The 18042-nt window shown below is 43.1% G+C and overlaps 1 protein-coding gene across 2 annotated transcripts in view; it reads right to left on the bottom strand.

The window, feature by feature from the left end:
* Top6bl (TOP6B like initiator of meiotic double strand breaks) overlaps window positions 1-18042 on the bottom strand; it is an 87546-nt gene that overhangs the window by 13953 nt on the left and 55551 nt on the right. For both annotated transcript variants that reach the window (XM_048458527.3, XM_085693492.2), the window contains exons 9-12: window positions 14238-14391; window positions 10847-10993; window positions 5531-5652; window positions 2279-2389 (exon numbers count right to left, since the gene is read on the bottom strand). In XM_048458527.3, the coding sequence (XP_048314484.3) occupies window positions 2279-2389; window positions 5531-5652; window positions 10847-10993; window positions 14238-14391 (534 nt within the window). The remainder of the gene's footprint in view (window positions 1-2278; window positions 2390-5530; window positions 5653-10846; window positions 10994-14237; window positions 14392-18042) is intronic.

The raw sequence follows: 18042 nt of genomic DNA, 5'->3' as shown, positions 1-18042 counted from the left end.
GGTGGAACTGTTGGTTCCCAGGCAGATCATGAACTGATCTGAGTACTGGCATGCACACACACATTCATGGCTCTGTGTCAAAACACCATGGCTAAAGCAACTTGGGGAGAAAATAGTCTATTTTCTCTTACAACTCAAGGCAGAAACTAAAGCAGAGGCCGTGGAGGAACACTTGCTTTCCATGGCTTGTTTAGTCCGCTTTCTTCTGTACCCCAAGACCACCTGTCCAAGGATAGCACCATCCTTACCACAGCAATCATTAATCAAGGAAATGTCCCTCAGGCTTGCCTATGGAGCTGGTCATTTTCTCAGTTGAGGTTCCCTCCTCTCTGATGACTCTGCCTTCTTTCAAGTTGACCAAACACTAGCCGGCACACTGCTCTTCTGACCAAACACTAGCCGGCACACTGCTCTTCTCAAGACAGATGAGACTCTGGTTAGGTCTTTGTTTTAGCTTTGGCAGGTGGTGCTGTCTAGTGCTGAGTTTACAGCCTGAGTGGCACTTCTGCCACAGAGTCAGTTATGCTAAGGTCAGGGCGGCCCTGTTACAATCCCAGTCATGTGACCACCTCTCAGAGAACAAAACCGCCAACTGAAGAGCACAGCCTAAAGAGCTTTGATCCCAGTTCTTGAGAGGGAGAATCAGGAGGATCTCTGTGATTTCAAGGCCATCCTGGTCTATATAGTAAGTTCCAAGACACCAGGACTTTTTACATAGAAAAACCCTGTTTCAAAAAGAAAACATTTGCTTTGTGTGTGTGTATGTGTATGTGTACAAGTGCACACATATACATGTACAACCACAGAGTGCACATGTGGAGGTTGGATGACAACTTCCAAGTGTATCACAAGTTCTAATTGTTTTTATAAAAAAAAAAAGCCGGGGTCAGATATTAGGGGGTGAAAGCTGAGAGATCAGAGAAGCAGTGCAGTCAGCCACTAGGGAGACCTTTAACTTCTACCAAATCCTCAGACCAAAAGGGTAATCCTGTCCTCAGATTGTGTCCTCTGACTGCTTCAGACTGCATCTCCAGCCTGTACTGTTCTTGTCTCTCCCTGCCTTATATTCCTCTCTCCACTCAGCCTTCCTGCCTTCACCTCCCAAGTGCTGGGAATAAAAGTGTGTTCCACCACCACCAAGCCTCTTGTGGTTTAGCTCTGCACTCTGATCTTCAGGCAAGCTTCTTTGTTAACACACAAACAGAATAATGTAGCAACAGCCAAGAGTTATTTTCTTCAACTATGTGGGCTTCAGGGATCAAACTCAGTTGTGATCAAGTTTGACAGCAAATGCTTTTACCTGAGATATCTTGACAGTTCCAAAAACTTGAGCTGCTAGGTGGTGGTGGCACATGCCTTTAATCTCAGTAATCAGGGAGGCAGAGACGGGGATCTCTGTGAGTTTGAGGTCAGCCTGGTCTACAGAATGAGTTCCAGGACAGCCAGGACTACACAGAGAAATGCTGACTCAAAAAAAAATATCTTGAGCTAGGTGTGGTAGCCTAAGAGTAGCATGTTAAGTGTTAGGATTCACCATGTGGAGTTTGGAATGATACAAACATTCAGACTGTACCATACATTTAGGCCCCAGGCCATGAGGGGCTCATATTTTCCCCACACTTTTCAACAAGTTTCAGAGAAGTTATATATAGGCCCAACTCCATGTAGCAAGTAACAAGTCAAGAACTGACTGACCACCCAAGCTCTGATGTCAAACTATATCACACCCTGTTCTGTTCACACACATGGCGCTGTGTCTGCCCAGTTGTTTCTAGTGTGTTACATCACCAGGAGGTCGTGACGTCATCTTCAACAAGGAGCTGGGAATCAAGGATCTAATTCTAGCTCTCTGAGTGAGTTGTGTGATGTAAAGGAAGCATAACTCTTAAATAACTTTTCTTATTTATAAAAAATAGTATATATACTGCTATCCTTCAACAAATTCTTTTTAAAATTAACTAATTATTCTTTGAGACAGGGTTTCTCTGTGTAGCCTTTGCTGTCCTGGAACTCGTTCTCTAGACCACTGGAGCTCAGATTTGCCTGCCTCTGCCTCCTGAGTGCTGGAATCAAAGGCGTGTACCGCCACTGCCCGGTGGGAGAGTAGCTCCTAACTGCTGGGCCATCTCTCCAACCCCAATAAATACTTCTGAAAACACTCAAAGCTGGCACTAAGTAGACTAGCACTAAAGGTGTTTCTGCTAGCACTGTATGGGTTGTAGGCGTGCTGAAGAGCACCACTCAGCGTGGTCTGTTGACCCCACCCCCATCTACTAACCTCAAGAGCCTGGAGGCATGTGTTCCTGAAGCTGCTGCAGGTGCTTCCAGTCAGCACACTCCTGATGGCATTCACAGCCACAGAGAGGGAGCCCTGCAGTCTCTGATGAGCCTGGAGAAAGGAGGAAACCATATTATCTCAAAGCACTGGCTCTGGAATGCCAGAGGGGAAAGGTTCAAGGCAAGGCAGAACAGCAGCAGTTCCACCACCAACACTCAATAAGAAGATGCTGCTGTTTTCTGTTGGGACAAGAAATTTGCAGATCAAAACATTCTCTTCTTCCAGAAATGGCATAACTATGTGACATACTAAGAAGAGACAATAAGACACTGGGTAGGGATGGGAATGTGGCTCAATTGATGGAATGCTGGCCAAGCATGTATGAGACCCTGAAGCAGCACAGAATAAACCAGGTATTTTAATAAAACAGGTATGAAGCACATACCTGTAATCCCAGACCAGGAGGTGGAGGCAGGAGGAGCAGAAAGAAGGTCAAGGTCACTTTCCACTAAGAGTTTGAAGTTAGCCTAGGCTGTATCAGTCCTTGTTTCCCAAACAAACAGAAGAGTAAAACATATTTGGCACTGGAGAGATGGCTCAGCAGTTATGAGCAAGTACTGCTATTGCAGAGGTTTGGTTCCCAGCACTTTTGTCAGACAGCTCACAGTCACATAGCTTCAGTGGCCTCCATCCACACACAAGCATATAATAAAAATATTTTATTGTTTGTTTCTATGTACTATGACGGGCCTCACTGTGTGGCCCTGACTGGCTAGGAACTCACTGTATGTACCAGACTGGCCTTGACTTCCGAGGTTCACTTGTCTTCACCTCCTGAGACCTGGGATTAAAGGTGTGTGCCTGCACACCCAGCTTTTATTTATTTTATGTGTTTGAGTGTTTCTGCATGAAGATTTGTGTATCACATGTGTGCCTGGTGTCAGCAGAGGGCAGAAGAGGGCAACAGATGCCCTGGAACTGGCGTTACAGACAATTGTTGCTGTCTTGTGGGTGCTGGAAATGAAATCAGGTCCTCTGGAAGAGCAGCCGTGCTCTTAACTGTTGAGCCACCTCTCCAGTTCTAAAAACAAATCTTTGAAAAAGCAAACAAAACAAATATTTGATTTTTGTTTTAAATGCATTACTGTTTAAGTGCATGACGTGTGGGTCTGCACATGCCACAGTGCATGTGTTGGGGTCGCCGAGTTGGTTCTCTCACACCACCTTTATATGAGTCCCTGCAATCAAATGCAGTTGATCAGGTTGTGTGGCAAGTAAGTGTTTTGACAGCTGAGCATCTCATGGTCCCTAACTCTGTGGCAGTGTCTCATACTATGGCCTAGGCTGTCCATAACTCATTATATAAATCAGGCTGGCCTTTAACTTTGAGTCATCCTGCCTCAACCTTCCAAGTGCTGTGGTCACATAAGGAATTGATCAGACCTAGCTCTAATATTGGTTGTTTTGTTTGGTGCGGGAGAATTATCTGTATTCTGTCAATCATATTTTAATAAAACGCTGATTGGCCAGGCAGGCAGTATAGGCAGGAAAGCCAGACAGGAAGTAGAGGTGGAGCAAAGAGACTGGGAGTATTCTAGGAAGCTCCCTCTGGCAGTTCTGCCCAGACCACCGGAGAGGAAAGATGTAAGCTGCCCAGCTGAGAAAGGTACTGAGCTGTGTGGCTAACGTAGATAAGGATAATGGGGTAACATAAGTTATAAGAACTAATAAGTAGCCTGACCTAATGGGCCAATCAGCTTTATAATCTTATGGAGTCCTGTGTATGATTTTCTTTGGGATTTGCCGGCTGTGGGGTACCGGGCGGGATAGAAACCCCCAACAAGCCGGCCCTCATGTTACATTTGTTTTTGTTTTTGTTTTATTTATTTTTCTCTGCTCCCCTCCCTGCCTCTCCCCTCTCTCCTTCAGTCCTCCCTCAAGGTCCCCATGCTCCCAATTTACTCAGGAGAGCTTGTCTTTTTCTACTTTCTCCTTCCCATGTAGATTAGATCTATGTAAGTCTCTCTTAGTGTCCTCATTGTTGTCTAAGTTCTCTGAGATTGTGGTTTGTAGGCTGACTTTCTTTGCTTTATGTTTAAAAACCACCTATGAGTACATGTGATAATTGTCTTTCTGTGTCTGAGTTACCTCACTCAAAATAATGTTTTCTAGCTCCATCCATTTGCCTGCAAAATTCAAGCTGTCGTTATTTTTTTCTGCTGTATAGTACTCCATTGTGTAAATGTACCACATTTTCCTTATCCATTCTTCGGTCAAGGGGCATTTAGGTTGTTTCCAGGTTCTAGCTATGACAAACAAAGCTACTATGAACATAGTTGAGTACATATCCTTGTGGCACGATTGAGCATCCTTTGGATATCTACCCAAAAGTGGTATTACTGGGTCTTGAGGAAGGTTGTTTCCTAATTTTCTGAGAAATCGCCACACTGACATCCAAAGGGGCTGTACCAGCTTGCATTCCCACCAGCAATGCAGAAGTGTTCCCTTTACCCCACAACCTCTCCAGCATAAGTTGTCATCAATGTTTTTGATCTTGGTCATTCTTCCAAGTGTAAGATGGAATCTCAGAGTTGTTTTGATTTGCATTTCTCTGATGACTCAGGATGTTGAACATTTCCTTAAGTGTCTTTCAGCCATTTTAGATTTGTTTTGTTGTTTTTAGTTTTAAGCTTTGCTCTTCAGTCAACAGCTTTTTCTACAAGGGGTGGGCACAGGAAGTAGGAAATGTATTACCAAAAGCACACAGATTGGAAGAATTCAGTCTGGGCAGAAGCAAGTGTGACATTATGAAAGAATGGAGAAAATGAGGGAAGAGGTAAGGTTTATTGAAATATCAGCTCCAGAGAATTTGTGGGATCAAGATGCACAAATAAGAAGCGGTATGGCTGGACCGTGGTGGTGTATGCTGATAATCCTACCACTTGGGAGGCAGAGGTAGGCAGATCTCTGAGTTTGAGTCCAGCCTGGTCTACAGAGCAAGTTCTAAGACAGCCAGGACTATGCGGAGAAACCCTGTCTTGGAAGAAAAAAAAATAAGAGGTCTGGCGGCCATGTTATTCTGCTGTGTTGTTTTGTTGCTGTTGTCTCCGTGGCTGCTCTAGCACAAACTGGTGCAGGGGTCTAAGTGAGAGCTTAAGTCCCTGTCCAATTGCAGCATTAGGACCTCACCAAGGTGGCAGAATGGAAGGCGCATCGAAGGGGCCTATACACTCCCAGGTTGTAATTTATTACCTGGGCAGCCTGGTGATGTCGCTCCAAGACCTGGTCCACAGCTGACTGGATGGACTCTTGCACGGTGCTGCGGCTCTCTGAGAGGATGGCACTAAGATGATCTGTGAGCCAAGTGTGGAGTCCTAAGAGGATGAAAATGGTGGGAGCCATGAGTGAGGACACATTTTCAGGACCTCTGTGCACATGCTCTGTGTTGGGCCTGGGACTGGGGTAGTGCTCCTGAAGAAGCTGCTTCCAATTCTCCACCCTGATTTTTAGAGAAAGCTCCTCTGAAGCCCCAATGGCAAAGGAAAGCAAGCTTAGGAAAATTAAATGAGTTACATTGTTTTTGAAAAAATAAATGCTTAATCCATGCTATGAAAAATGATAGTGGTATCTTCTGGAGGAGAAGGAAGCCTCTTAAGAGTGTCTAACCTCTTCCATTCCTACTTGGGCATCACTGTTAAGTGAACCTCCAGTTTTCTGCAAGGTGACATTTCTTTCCAATGTTCTGTGCTAAAGGAAAGGCTAAAACTTACAGAAATTACCCTGGGAATTGTGAATGTAAGACCATTTAAAATGGGGTGTGAGTGCTCGATTGGTAAAGTGCTTGATTAGCTCGTAAACAGCCCTCGGTTTGATTCCCACACACCTCTAATCTAGCATTTTGGGAGATGGAGGTAGGAGGATAAGGAGTTCCAGGGCATCCTCAGATTTACAGTGAGTTTGAGGCTGTCTGGGGACATACAAGTTCCTGTCTCAAACTAATTAAAATATGCAAAATGAGGGTGATCTCAGATGAAGTAACCTCTGCTTAGCATCATTCAGAAACTGACATGTGGGGCTGGAGAGGTGGCTCAGTAGGTGAGGGCACATGTTCTTGCAGAGACCGGGTTTGATTCCCAGTACCTACATGGTGACTCACAACTGTCTGTAACTCCAGTTCCAGGGGACCTGACCTGAGGATGCTAAGCATCCAGGTGGCAGATATACATACACATAGGTGAAGAATTCATTCATACATATCACACACACACACACACACACACACACACACACACACAGAGTTTTAAAAGGTAAGAGTTGGAACACTTCTATCATGGGGCCCCCCCAATGCTCTCCAGAGTGAGAAATTATATGTGGACTTAAAAGGAATCTGGAACTAGAAGTAAGAGAGCATAGATTTGAGGTTATTTTTTTTTATTTTTATCACCAGCTAGTGATGAGATAACTTCACTCTTCTCACTTCAGTGCAGAAAATGTTTTTCTTAAGTGTTCTCTCAGATATGTTGTCTAGATAAACTGGGGTCATGTAAAATGAAGTATTCTGAAACACACGCAATGTTCAAAGGGGAGTACTGCCGTTGCCATGGTGATAGAGCATGCAGATTCTATTTTATATACTCTGGACCCAAGAAGAACCCAAGAAATGAGAAGTTTTTGAAGGCAGACATTTAATTAAAAACAAAACAAAGCAAAATTATTCCTAAAACTGTCCCTACCACCAGATGCTTTTGGCACTGTGGCAAAATAAGGAGTTAATCATAGAAGTTACCATGACAAGGTGGGCGGGAGGCCAGCCGACTGATTTTTTTTTAAAGACACATGAACACAGACTAATTCTGCACAATCTGTTTCCTACCGCACAGAGCTCTGGAGAAGGAAGGATGGTGAAAGACAGGGCAAACTTAGCCTTGCTGTCCCTCGTTGTATCTCCTTCAGAGGCCTAAACCAAGGAGGGTTTTGTTCTAGTTACTTTGAAGGAGTTTTTAAAAAATTATTACTTTTTAAAATTCAAAACTTCATGTTTGTCTGTATATATGCATGCATGTATGTATACATACATGCCTCCAGGTGTCCACAGAGGCCAGATGAAGGTGTTAAACCCCTTCCTGGAACTTGAGACGCAGGCAGTTGTAAGACACTGTACATAGGTGCTGGGAACCAAACTCCGGTCCTCTGCGAGAGCAGTGCTTGCTCTTAACCACAGACCTATCTCTTCAGACCTGGCAGTGATTTTTGTTTTGAGACAGGATCTCACTTATTAGCTCAGACTAGCCTGGAACTACGTAGACAGGATGCCTTCAAACTCACAGTGATCTACCTGCCTGTCTCCCAAATGTTGGGATTAAAACATACGTCACGCAGTGAGTGGTGGTGTTGCACAACTTTAGTTCCAACACTGGAGGGTGGGGGGAGCAGAGACAGGCGGATCTCTGAGTTTGAGGCCAGCCTGGTCTACAGAGTCAGTTCCAGGACAACAAGGGCTACAGACAGAAACCCTTTCTCAAAAATAAATAGATAGGTAGATAGATAGATAGATAGATAGATAGATAGATAGATAGATAGATAGATAGATGAATAAATAAAAATTAAAAAAGCATGTGCCACCACACCTGGATTTTTATTTATTTTATTATTGTTTTTTTTAGCAGTGAATATTTAAGTGTTTTGTTGTTGTTGTTGTTGTTGTTCTTGTTGTTTTGAGACAGGGTTTCTCTGTGTAGCCCTGGCTGTCCTGGAACTAGTTCTGTAGACCAGGTCTTGAACTCACAGAGATCTATCTGCCTCTGCCTCCTAGTGCTGGGATTAAAGGAATGTGCTACCATTTCCCAGCAGCAGCGAATTTTTAAATCTAAAACTGAGTATAATTACTGAGAAGTTGCAGGCCTGTGGAGACATGCTAACCAGAGGCATATAGATTGTTCTGGTACAACACAAACTGTTTTTAGAGCACCTGAGTTCTTTGGATATGTTAAATAGGACTTAGAACATGGTGTCAGATTCAAACTATCCTCCGGCAAGCAGTTTAAAAATGCCAGGAAGTAACAGATCTTAGGTCTCAGGTGGGCATTGAGCCTCTGAAGGGCCTTTGCTATTACCTAGTTTAACAATTCGTGTTAGAGATTGGAAAGGGAGGCTCAGATGGTTTATGTGACTTGATTTTTAAACATCACTAAGGAAGCTGGAATCAGCACAAAGGAAAGCCAACTGTTTGACTTCTACCCCCAAGTCCTTTCCACGGCTCCCCTCCTCAGTTTTCTCTGTGGGTATATGACCTAGAATCCTCACCAAAATCCCTATCTTGAACTTCATAACCCTGAGTTATAGTGGCATATTATTTGTGTTTTAATAAATAAAGCTGGCCTGAAGATCAGAGTGCAAAGCAGCTACACTCGTCAGCCATACAGACCAGGCAGTCTTGGCACAGGCCTTTAATCACAGCACTGGAGAGAGATATAAGATGGGAGGAGACAGGGGCTGGAGAGATGGTTCAGTGGTTAAGAGCATTGCCTGCTCTTCCAAAGGTCCTGAGTTCAATTCCCAGCAACCACATGGTGGCTCACAACCATCTGTAATGAGGTCTGGTGCCCTCTTCTGGCCTGCAAGCATACACACAGACAGAATATTGTATACATAATAAATAAATAAATATTAAAAAAAAAAGATGGGAGGAGACAGGTTTCAGTTTTAGTCCCAGTCTGAGGATTCGTGGAGGCAGGATCGCCCATTTCGGTCTGAGGTAGAGGTAAGAGGCAGTGGCTGGCACTTTGTTTTTCTGCTCTTCAGCTTGAACCCCATTATCTGTCTCTGGGTTTTTATTATTCATGCTACATTGAGTCTCTTTTCTTTCCCATTCTCTTGACCTTAATCAATGAAGCAGGGACACCAAAGAACATTGGCTTCCAAGTTGGCAGTTTGAGCCCAGGAAAGCAGTGCTTCCTCCTCTGGGAATGCACACACCAGGAAGGGAGGAAGAGGTTTGGAAAGTAAGCAGGTAACAGGAAGAATTAATCTCATATTTGACAGCCACGAAATCTGGCACCAGTCACTGAGAGCTTCCGATCTGGGTTATAGGCAGTCTTGTTTCACCTGTGGTGCAGGGGGAACCAACACCATACTGTGAAGAACACAATGAAGGCTCTGTGGAGCCTCCATAGCTCATGGAGGAAGGAGCACCCAAAAGGAGGCTTATAGACGTTTCCTGAAGCAAGTCTAGGTGCCATTTCTTGTAACTTTCCTTGATGTGGGATTTCCTTCTGTATGCTGTGAATGTTTTATTCTGTTGGTTAATAAAGAAGCTGCATTGGCCTAACAGCAGGGCAGAATACAGCAGAGATAGAGGAGGAAAGAATGCAGAGTCAGGGAGATGCCATGTAGCTGCTGCAGGAGACAGATGTTGGATGCCAGATGGAACCTTACCGGTAGGCTACAACCATGTGATGATACACAGATTATTAGAAATGGGTTAATTTAAGATGTAAGAGCTAGCTAGAAATATGCTTAAGCTATTGGTCAAGCAGAGTTGTAATTAATACAGTTTTATGTGTGATTATTTGGGTCTGAGTAGCTGGGAAACAAACAAGCAGCCTCTGCCATCAGAATGGCACCCAATATGGGGCTGACTACATCCACATAAAACCTGAGAGAGCTTAAAAAGGAATTCTAGGCACACACACACACACACACACACACACAGACACACAAAACAGCAAAAAAACCCAAAAAACAAACAAAAAAAAAAAACAGAATCAAGTGCAATTTCTTGGTAGCTGCATTTTTTTTTCCCAGATAGGTTCTGTTTGCTGGTGATGAGGATGGGCCAACATTTCCTCAGTTTAGGAATGTGTTATCAACTCTTAAAACTTACTTCCCAGGGGCTGGAGAGGTGGCTCAGAGGTTAAGAGCACTGACTGCTCTTCCAGAGGTCCTGAGTTCAATTCTCAGCAACCACATGGTGGCTCACAGCCATCTATAATGAGATCTGGTGCCCTCTTCTGGTATGCAAGCATACATGGAAGGAATGTTGTGTACATAATAAATAAATAAATCTAAAAAAAAAACTTACTTCCCAGGGTTCATTGAATTAAAGCATGTGATTAAAACACTCAAAAGGCTTCCAAATTTTACTACATCTGAGGATAACTTGAGAATCAAGTGATGTAAATTTGTATTTCAGTCATTCTAGATTTTTACAATATATAGCAAAAATAATAAATTAACTTGACCTAGGAAGTTGTACATCTTCAAATAGGTGATTCGGGTATTTATGTTTTGTGTTTCACAAGCGGAAACCACCATGTTACCCATAAGGAGGAGAACCTTTCTGATAACAGGTAACTCTGCACCTGCTGGACACATACCAAAGCAGCCCTAACTGCACTTACATGGAGACGGGCTTCTTCCCTTGATTTCATCTAGAAAGGCAGTGATAATTCTTTACATATTACACAACTATCTAATTTAGACAGATATATGCATTATTCATATAGTCCTTTCTTTATCCACTTAGCACTTGGCACACCCAACCTGGTTGCTGTATTTTCTCAAACATACCCCAGACTTCTGCTTGCTGGACTGGGAATCCACTGTGAAAATCTACAAATAGGAAAAGTAGCAGAGCTGGCCCCTCTGAGTCCATATCCTGAGACTGATTTCCCTCAATGGACTCCACTTGATAACTCACATCTGGAATCACCAAATCTAAAGAAAAAGATAACAGAAGAATTTATAAGGTAAACAAGCCCCTTATACCCTGAGTGATACAGAACCATATTGTGACTGAGAAGGAACTACTAGGTCTACATTCAAACAGTCAGTTCCACTCCTGAATCTGCTTCTCCACCCACATTGTGGAAACAAAAATAATAATGACTTACATGAAGAACATTAAAATATCCAGGTATGTAAAATGCAAGGGAAATAGCAGCCTTGTGCATTTACTATGGAAGCATTACACAAAAAAAAATCATTTATTTCTTGTGTAACTTTTTTTTTCCATTTTTGAAAGGCTCTCACTATGTAGTGCTGCTGGGCCTGAAACTTGATATGTAAACCAGGCTTGTTGGGGGCTGTGGATCCCCAGACCCTGAATTTCCTATAAACAACTTGTTATGCTTGCAGCTGCTCTGAGCAAAACAACTTGTTTTCCTGTGTTGCACCTGCTCTGATGGCAGGGGAGTGGTTTCTGGTGGGTTTGGCTGGGGCGTGACTATCAGTTAAGGATCCCTATATAAGCTGCCCTGCACCACACTAAAGGGGGCATTCTTGGGGAATTCAAGGAGGACCCATGTCCCTGTTTCTGTGTGTATGTGTGTGTGTGAATCTCCAGTGCCTGGCTCGTGAACCATCCCGTAGTGCAGGTGGTACACTACAGGCGTAGTATTGTAGTACAGGTACTACAGGACCATGATACATGTAGTAGCTCGGATACTATAGGCTGGTTTTGAACTCAGATAATTCACCTACTCTGCCTCCGATGTCCTGGGCTTAAAGGCGTGGTCACCACACCTGGACATCTTGTGGACCTTCCTTCAAATAAGTTATTTAACAAGCATTGGTGTGAGGGTGTCAGATCCCCTAGAAATGGAGTTACAGACAGTTGTGCGGTGCCATGTGGGTGCTGGGAATTAGAACTGGGCCATCTGGAAGAACAGTCAGTGCTCTTAACCACTGAGCCATCTCTCTAGTCCAAATATTTTTTTTAATTTTTATTTTATGTGCCAGTGTTCTGCTTGTATTTGTGTATATGTACTGCATGTGCACAGTGCCTGTGGAGATGAGAAGAGGCTGTCAGATCCTCTGGAACTGGAGTAACAGACAGGTGTGAGTTACCATGTGGGTGCTGAGGACTGAACCCAGGTCCTCCGCAAGAGCAGCAAATGTCTCCACCACTGAGCTGTCTCTCAAGCCCCTTCTTGTGAACCTTCTAAGGTAGGTCTGGCTACAAAGAGGCAGAGGTCAAATTTCAACTTGAGTAATGATATTCCAGGTAACGTACTATAAGCAGCCAGGTGCCATGCTAAATTCCTTGTATGTCCTTTCTCAAGATTTAGACTTCATAACACTCTTGAGGAAGACCTATTGCTACAACATTTTACAAGTAAGAAAAGAGGCACAGTCTGGTAAAATGCCTTGTCCAGTATGAGCTTGTGAATGGTAGAACTGAGTTGTCGGCCTTGCCAGATCAACTCCAAATCTGTGTTCTTAATGCTAGATGCACCCTTTAAAATTCCAAAACGGTAGTCCCACACCCATATCCACAAGGAAGGGTATCTCCCTGTGGATCCTAGTTCTGTCCTTTAAGAACTACAGGACAGAGCATGGTGTGGCAGCATGCTCCTATAATCTTAGTACTTGGGAAACCAAATACTAGTACAAGGAGGATTACAGCAAGCTAAGGACAGCCTATGTCAAACATTTTGACAGTGTGTAACTCTGTCTCAAAAGACAAAGAAGAAATAAATGTGAGAAATGAGGGTGTTTTCCTGTATTATTCATTTACAAAGTTAACTGACCAGAGTTGACACTGTAAACTGTAGAAACAATGGAAATCAATAAAGTCTAAGAATAAAAATGAAAGTGGCGAAAAGATAATGAGGGCGAGGGCTGTAGCTCAGTTGGTAGAGTGCTGCCTAGCATAATGAAACTCTGGGTTCAATCAAGCATAGGCTACAATGAGATCCAATCTCAATTGCTTTTCTAAAATAAGATCCCAGAAATCCGGTTAGGCCTTCCTTCTAGTCAAGACCCATGACATCCCACCTGTTAAGACTGCAAATCATTTCCTCTCAAAACGGTTTACTCCAGAGACTGTCCTAGGATGCATCCTCTCATACCATTTTCTGGATAACTGTCTTCTCAAGAACAAAGACCCTTCTGTGGAGGCTGATTTCTTAGATACCTTCAAGATGCTGCGTTATCCTAAGATGCAGCAATCTTTTCATGCTAGTGAAAATCCTAGAACATCCTTTCCTCTGCTGGCCATTACAATAGACAAGCGCAGAACTATAAACCTCCAAGACCTTCGCTATGGTTGCAGCCCTACTCCCCAGTTGTGATCCAGTCACTAACCATTCAGTTTAATAAGTATGCTAATCAATTTATGTGTCTGTGTTTGCACATACATATGCCATGGTGCATGTGTGGAAGTCAGAGGACAACATGCAAGCTAGAGCTCTCTTTCTACCTTGTACCTACCAGGGAAAAAACTCAGGTCGTCAGGGCTTGGATGCAGGTACCTTTACCCACTGAACCATCTCATTGGTACCAACCTTTCAACATTTAGTACAACTTACCCAAAATTAACATGGTTAGACCCTATATGAGTACCGGCCGCTTACTGCTCTTGCAGCTGGCATTTGTGTTGCATTTAATTTTTCTTCCTTTCTTTCTTTCTTTCTTTCTCTTTTTCTTGACAAAGTTTCTCTGTAGCTTTGGAGCCTGTCCTGGAACTTGCTCTTGTAGACCAGGCTCTTGTCGAACTCACAGAGATTCACCTGCCTCTGCCTCCTGAGTGCTGGGATTAAAGGGGTGAGCCTCCATGGCCCAGCTGCATTTAATTTCTTCAAGTAGTTTTCTGTGTACTAACACTCATTTCAGTAGGAATCATTTCTCTTCCACGTACAGAAGGGTTGTTGTTCCCTCATCCACTCTTCTGAAGCTCCCAAACTGATAAATGAAAGTATGACAGAAGCCTTCCAAGAAAAGTATGAGATAGAGAGGCACCAGCGGAAGTGAGAGAAAAGTGTCAGACTCCATGCCAAGCAGGCCCTCACTGAGTTTGTGTGGGACACTCTGCTTTGTTCTAAGTGGACTCTCAAATGAGGTCAGATCCCCATCCTCTTGTTCAGCCAGTATATTACTAGGTTCTATTTTCACAGACATTTGCTTATATATTCATTTCTCTAATTCTTTGTGTTTCTAAATTTTGGTACAAAATACATACCTGTATCCAAATTGAGATCCAAAGTGGGCACCATAAACAAATTGTGTTTCTTCCAGTCAATGAAATAGGAGGTATCTCTGAAGACAGTGATACATGGCTGCTCCTGACCTGATATCAGAGGCAGACCCAAAGGTCCGTATAGAAATATGTATAACTGCTAAAGAAAACTGTCAAACTTTTCTTACAACTACGTACTCATATAAAACAAACTTACAAATTGGCCTGGTTCACACCACAGGAATATACACATATGATATACAATTACATGTTTATCTTTTTCCAAATTACAGATGGGTATGATGCACGGGAGCTCTACCGGGATCCTCGGATTTTTGCAGGGGGTAACTGAATGACAATTTATTGATTGATCTTATTCATCTGATCATAAATGTGAGTGGCATCACAAGCTAAACACAATGATAGGTTCTAGACGTATGAAGATGAGTAACTAGTATCTGTGCTCAAGTTTTCCATATTTTAGTGTGCTACACACAAAAAACCTAGTAAATTGCAATACAAGGTAGTGCACACTTGTATAGAACCGCATACAAAGGAGTGTTTTCTAGAAAGTAATTGAGTGTATTTGGATTGAGAGAAACTTCTCACTTTACACAATCCTATTCTTTTGTTTTTTTCTCTGTGTAACTTTGGAATCTGTCCTGGTACTCACTCTGTACCCCAGGCTGGCCTCAAACTCAGAGATTCATCTGCCTCAGCTCCTAGGTGCTGGGATTAAAGGCGTAGACCACCACTGCCGGCCTAACCCTATTCTTCAACCAAGACAAAGGCCTTGAAATAATCTCTCCCCTCTGGACTCTGCTCATGCCCTGAATGTGATTTCTTGATGTGTATCAGCACTTGATGGTGAGAGACAGGTGCTCGTTGTTGGGCAAGGGGATGTCTATCTATTATAGAATGAAACGTTTTGGAAAGTCAGAGAACAAAGGGAGACTGAAATCTCAAAGCCTCTCTCACAGATCTAAGCAGGCATTAACATAGAAACTAAGGCCACTACACTTATTGCTCAGGGACAGAGGGTCTTTAAATTACTTCACATACAATGTGAAGAATAAAAAATAGAGTGTCTGGAGTCCAAGCATATGGTTGCCTTATGATTTGATATTTTTTCTGCATAGCCCTGGCTGTTGTGGAATTCAATCTGTAGACCAGGCTGGCCTTGAACTCAGAGATCCACCTGCTTCCACTTTCTGAGTGCTAGGATTAGAGGTATGTGCCACCATCACCCAGCTGGTGTTTTATTTTTAAAAATTATTTTTATTTTATTTGTGTGGTGTTTTGTCTGCATGTATAGCTGTGTGGCACATACATGCAGTGCCTATAAAGGCCAGAAGAGGGCGTTGGTTCCCCTATAACTGGTGTTAAACACAGTTGTGAACTGCTATGTGGGAACTGGAAATTGAACCCAGATCCTCTGGAAGAGCTGCCAGTGTTCTTAACCACTAAGCCGTTTCTTCAGTCCCTTCCCTGTTTGAGACAGGGTTTCATGTAGCCTAGCCTGGCCTCAAACTATGTAGCTAAGGATGACCTTGAACTTTTGATCCTGTATTCAATACCTGAGCACTGAGATTACAGGTGTTTACCACTATAGCCAGTTTATATGGCACTGGAGCCCACATGAAAGGCTTTGAGCACTCTAGTCAAGCAGTCTACTAACTGAACTGTATTACCAGCCCTTAACTGGACACTCCAAACCATTCACATCTAATATGAATACAGTCATGGTTGGACTTAATCTATCTGCTCGTTATATGGTTTCCATTTGCTCTCTTTACTATTTTTGGATTCTATTTTGGATTCAGTATTCTATCTCTGTTTTGACATATTAGTCATGACTCACTGGTTCAGACTTTAAAATTTTATCAGGATTCAACAGTTGACAAATATAGAAGAATCTAATAATACACTTCCATTTCTTCCTGATTGGTCCCATGTTATTGTTGTTAAGTAAGATTTGGAGGTAGATTAAGATATACATGCATGAAACTGTCAAAGAATACTTTTTTATTTTTGAGACAAGGTTTCTCTCTGTAGTGCATGATATCCTGGAACTCTGTAGACCAGGCTGGTCTGGAACTCACACAGATCTGCCTGCCTCTGTTTCTTGAGTGCTGGGATCAAAGGTGTGCATGTCACCACCACATGGCTAAAGAATACAAATTTTGCCTAGCGGTGGTGGCACACGCCTTTAATTCCAGCACTTGGGAGGCAGAGGCAGGCAGATCTGTGTGAGTTCCAGGCCAGCCTGGTCTACAGAGTGAGTTTTAGGACAGGCTTCAAAAAAATACAAAATTTGAAGGATTTCTTTAAGCATTTTTCTAATACTGCTTCCTAGTGAGTTCCTGACTCTTCTGAATGTCTGAGAAAGTCTCAATCTTGAATCCACTGGTTTTGTTTGGCAGTGGGGATTCTTGCAGGGAGGGTCTCACTCTGTATCCCAGGCATTTTCCAGCTCCAGGATTCCATGTTCTAGGATTACAGGAATGAACCATCAGGACCAGCCCTTGTCTTCATTTTGTGTGCATGAGGACAACCTTGGCTGCCATTCTTCAGATACCATCTACCCTGTTTTGAGACAGCGTCTGGTTGGCCTCAAATTTGTCAGTGAGACTGGACAGCCAGTGGGCTCCAAGGATCCTCCCATTATTCAGGAAAACTCCAATCTGATGCCATGAAATGTGAATTTTTCTGCTTAGCCTGATGGGGACAGAAACTGTCCTGGCTTTGTGTAGGCCAGCACTGGCCTGTCTGCAGCTCTGTATTCGTGCATTTCTCTTCAGTTTTCTTGTAAGTTCTAGCTGACTGGCACTCAAATCATCTCATCTTAGACCCACCAGACTCGAGATGAGCGTCCCTGCCTGCTCTGCAGCCTGGAGATTTTCTCTGGCAGTCTGGCAATGCCATCTAAATTTTCTCGTTAGAACACTATCCTGCATATGTTATATAACAGCACTGATATTTGCCTTGACAAAAAAAATGGTCATCTACTTTGTGTTGAACAATATTCATCCATAATTTTGGGGTTTTCTAGGGCCACTGTAGAGGCCACACTGGAATTAAAATAATGGTAATAAAGAGGGGACAGCATTTACTTCTATCATGAAAATTAGCGGACAGAAAAACAGAAAGCAAAGTCTAGGTCTTTCTGCATTTCAGCTGCCTGTCAACAGTGTCCTTTGCCTTCCAGAGATGTTTTAGTTTCATGAGGTCCCATTTATTAATTGTCAGTCTTAGTGCCTGTACTGTTGGTGTTCCATTCAGGAAGTTATCGCCTGTGTCAATGTGTTTGAGATTATTTCTCCCTTTCTCTTCTAACAGGTTCAGTGTATCTGGATTTATGTTGAGGTCTTTGATCCATTTGGACTTGAGTTTTGTGTAGGGTGATAGATATGGATCAATTTGCACTCTCCTACACGCTGACATCAAGTTAGACCAGCACCATTGTTGAAAATGCTTTCCTTTTCTATTGGATAATTTTGGCACCTTTGTCAAAAATCAGGGGTCCACCATAAGTGTGTGGATTTGTGTCTGGCTCTTTGGTGAAGTGAGAGGGAACTGACTATGAAGCACAGTGGGAGATTGATGCGGCAGAAGGAGGTGAGCAAAGACCCACAATAGTCAAAAACATTTACTTGGTTTACAACGATGAGTTAAAATATTATTACTAATCAGGTCTGGCAGTGGTGGTGCATGTCTTTAACCCCAGCAATTGGGAAGAAGAGGCAGGTAGAGCTCTGTGAGTTGGAAACCAGACTCTACCAGAGTGAGTTCCAGGATAGTCAGGACT

This window comes from Myodes glareolus, chromosome 7, assembly GCF_982192425.1.
Source record: "Myodes glareolus chromosome 7, mMyoGla1.1, whole genome shotgun sequence".
NCBI classification, from domain to species: domain Eukaryota; kingdom Metazoa; phylum Chordata; class Mammalia; order Rodentia; family Cricetidae; genus Myodes; species Myodes glareolus.
The sequence above is the reverse complement of the archived record's forward strand: the minus strand, read 5'-3'. Positions and strand labels throughout refer to the sequence as shown.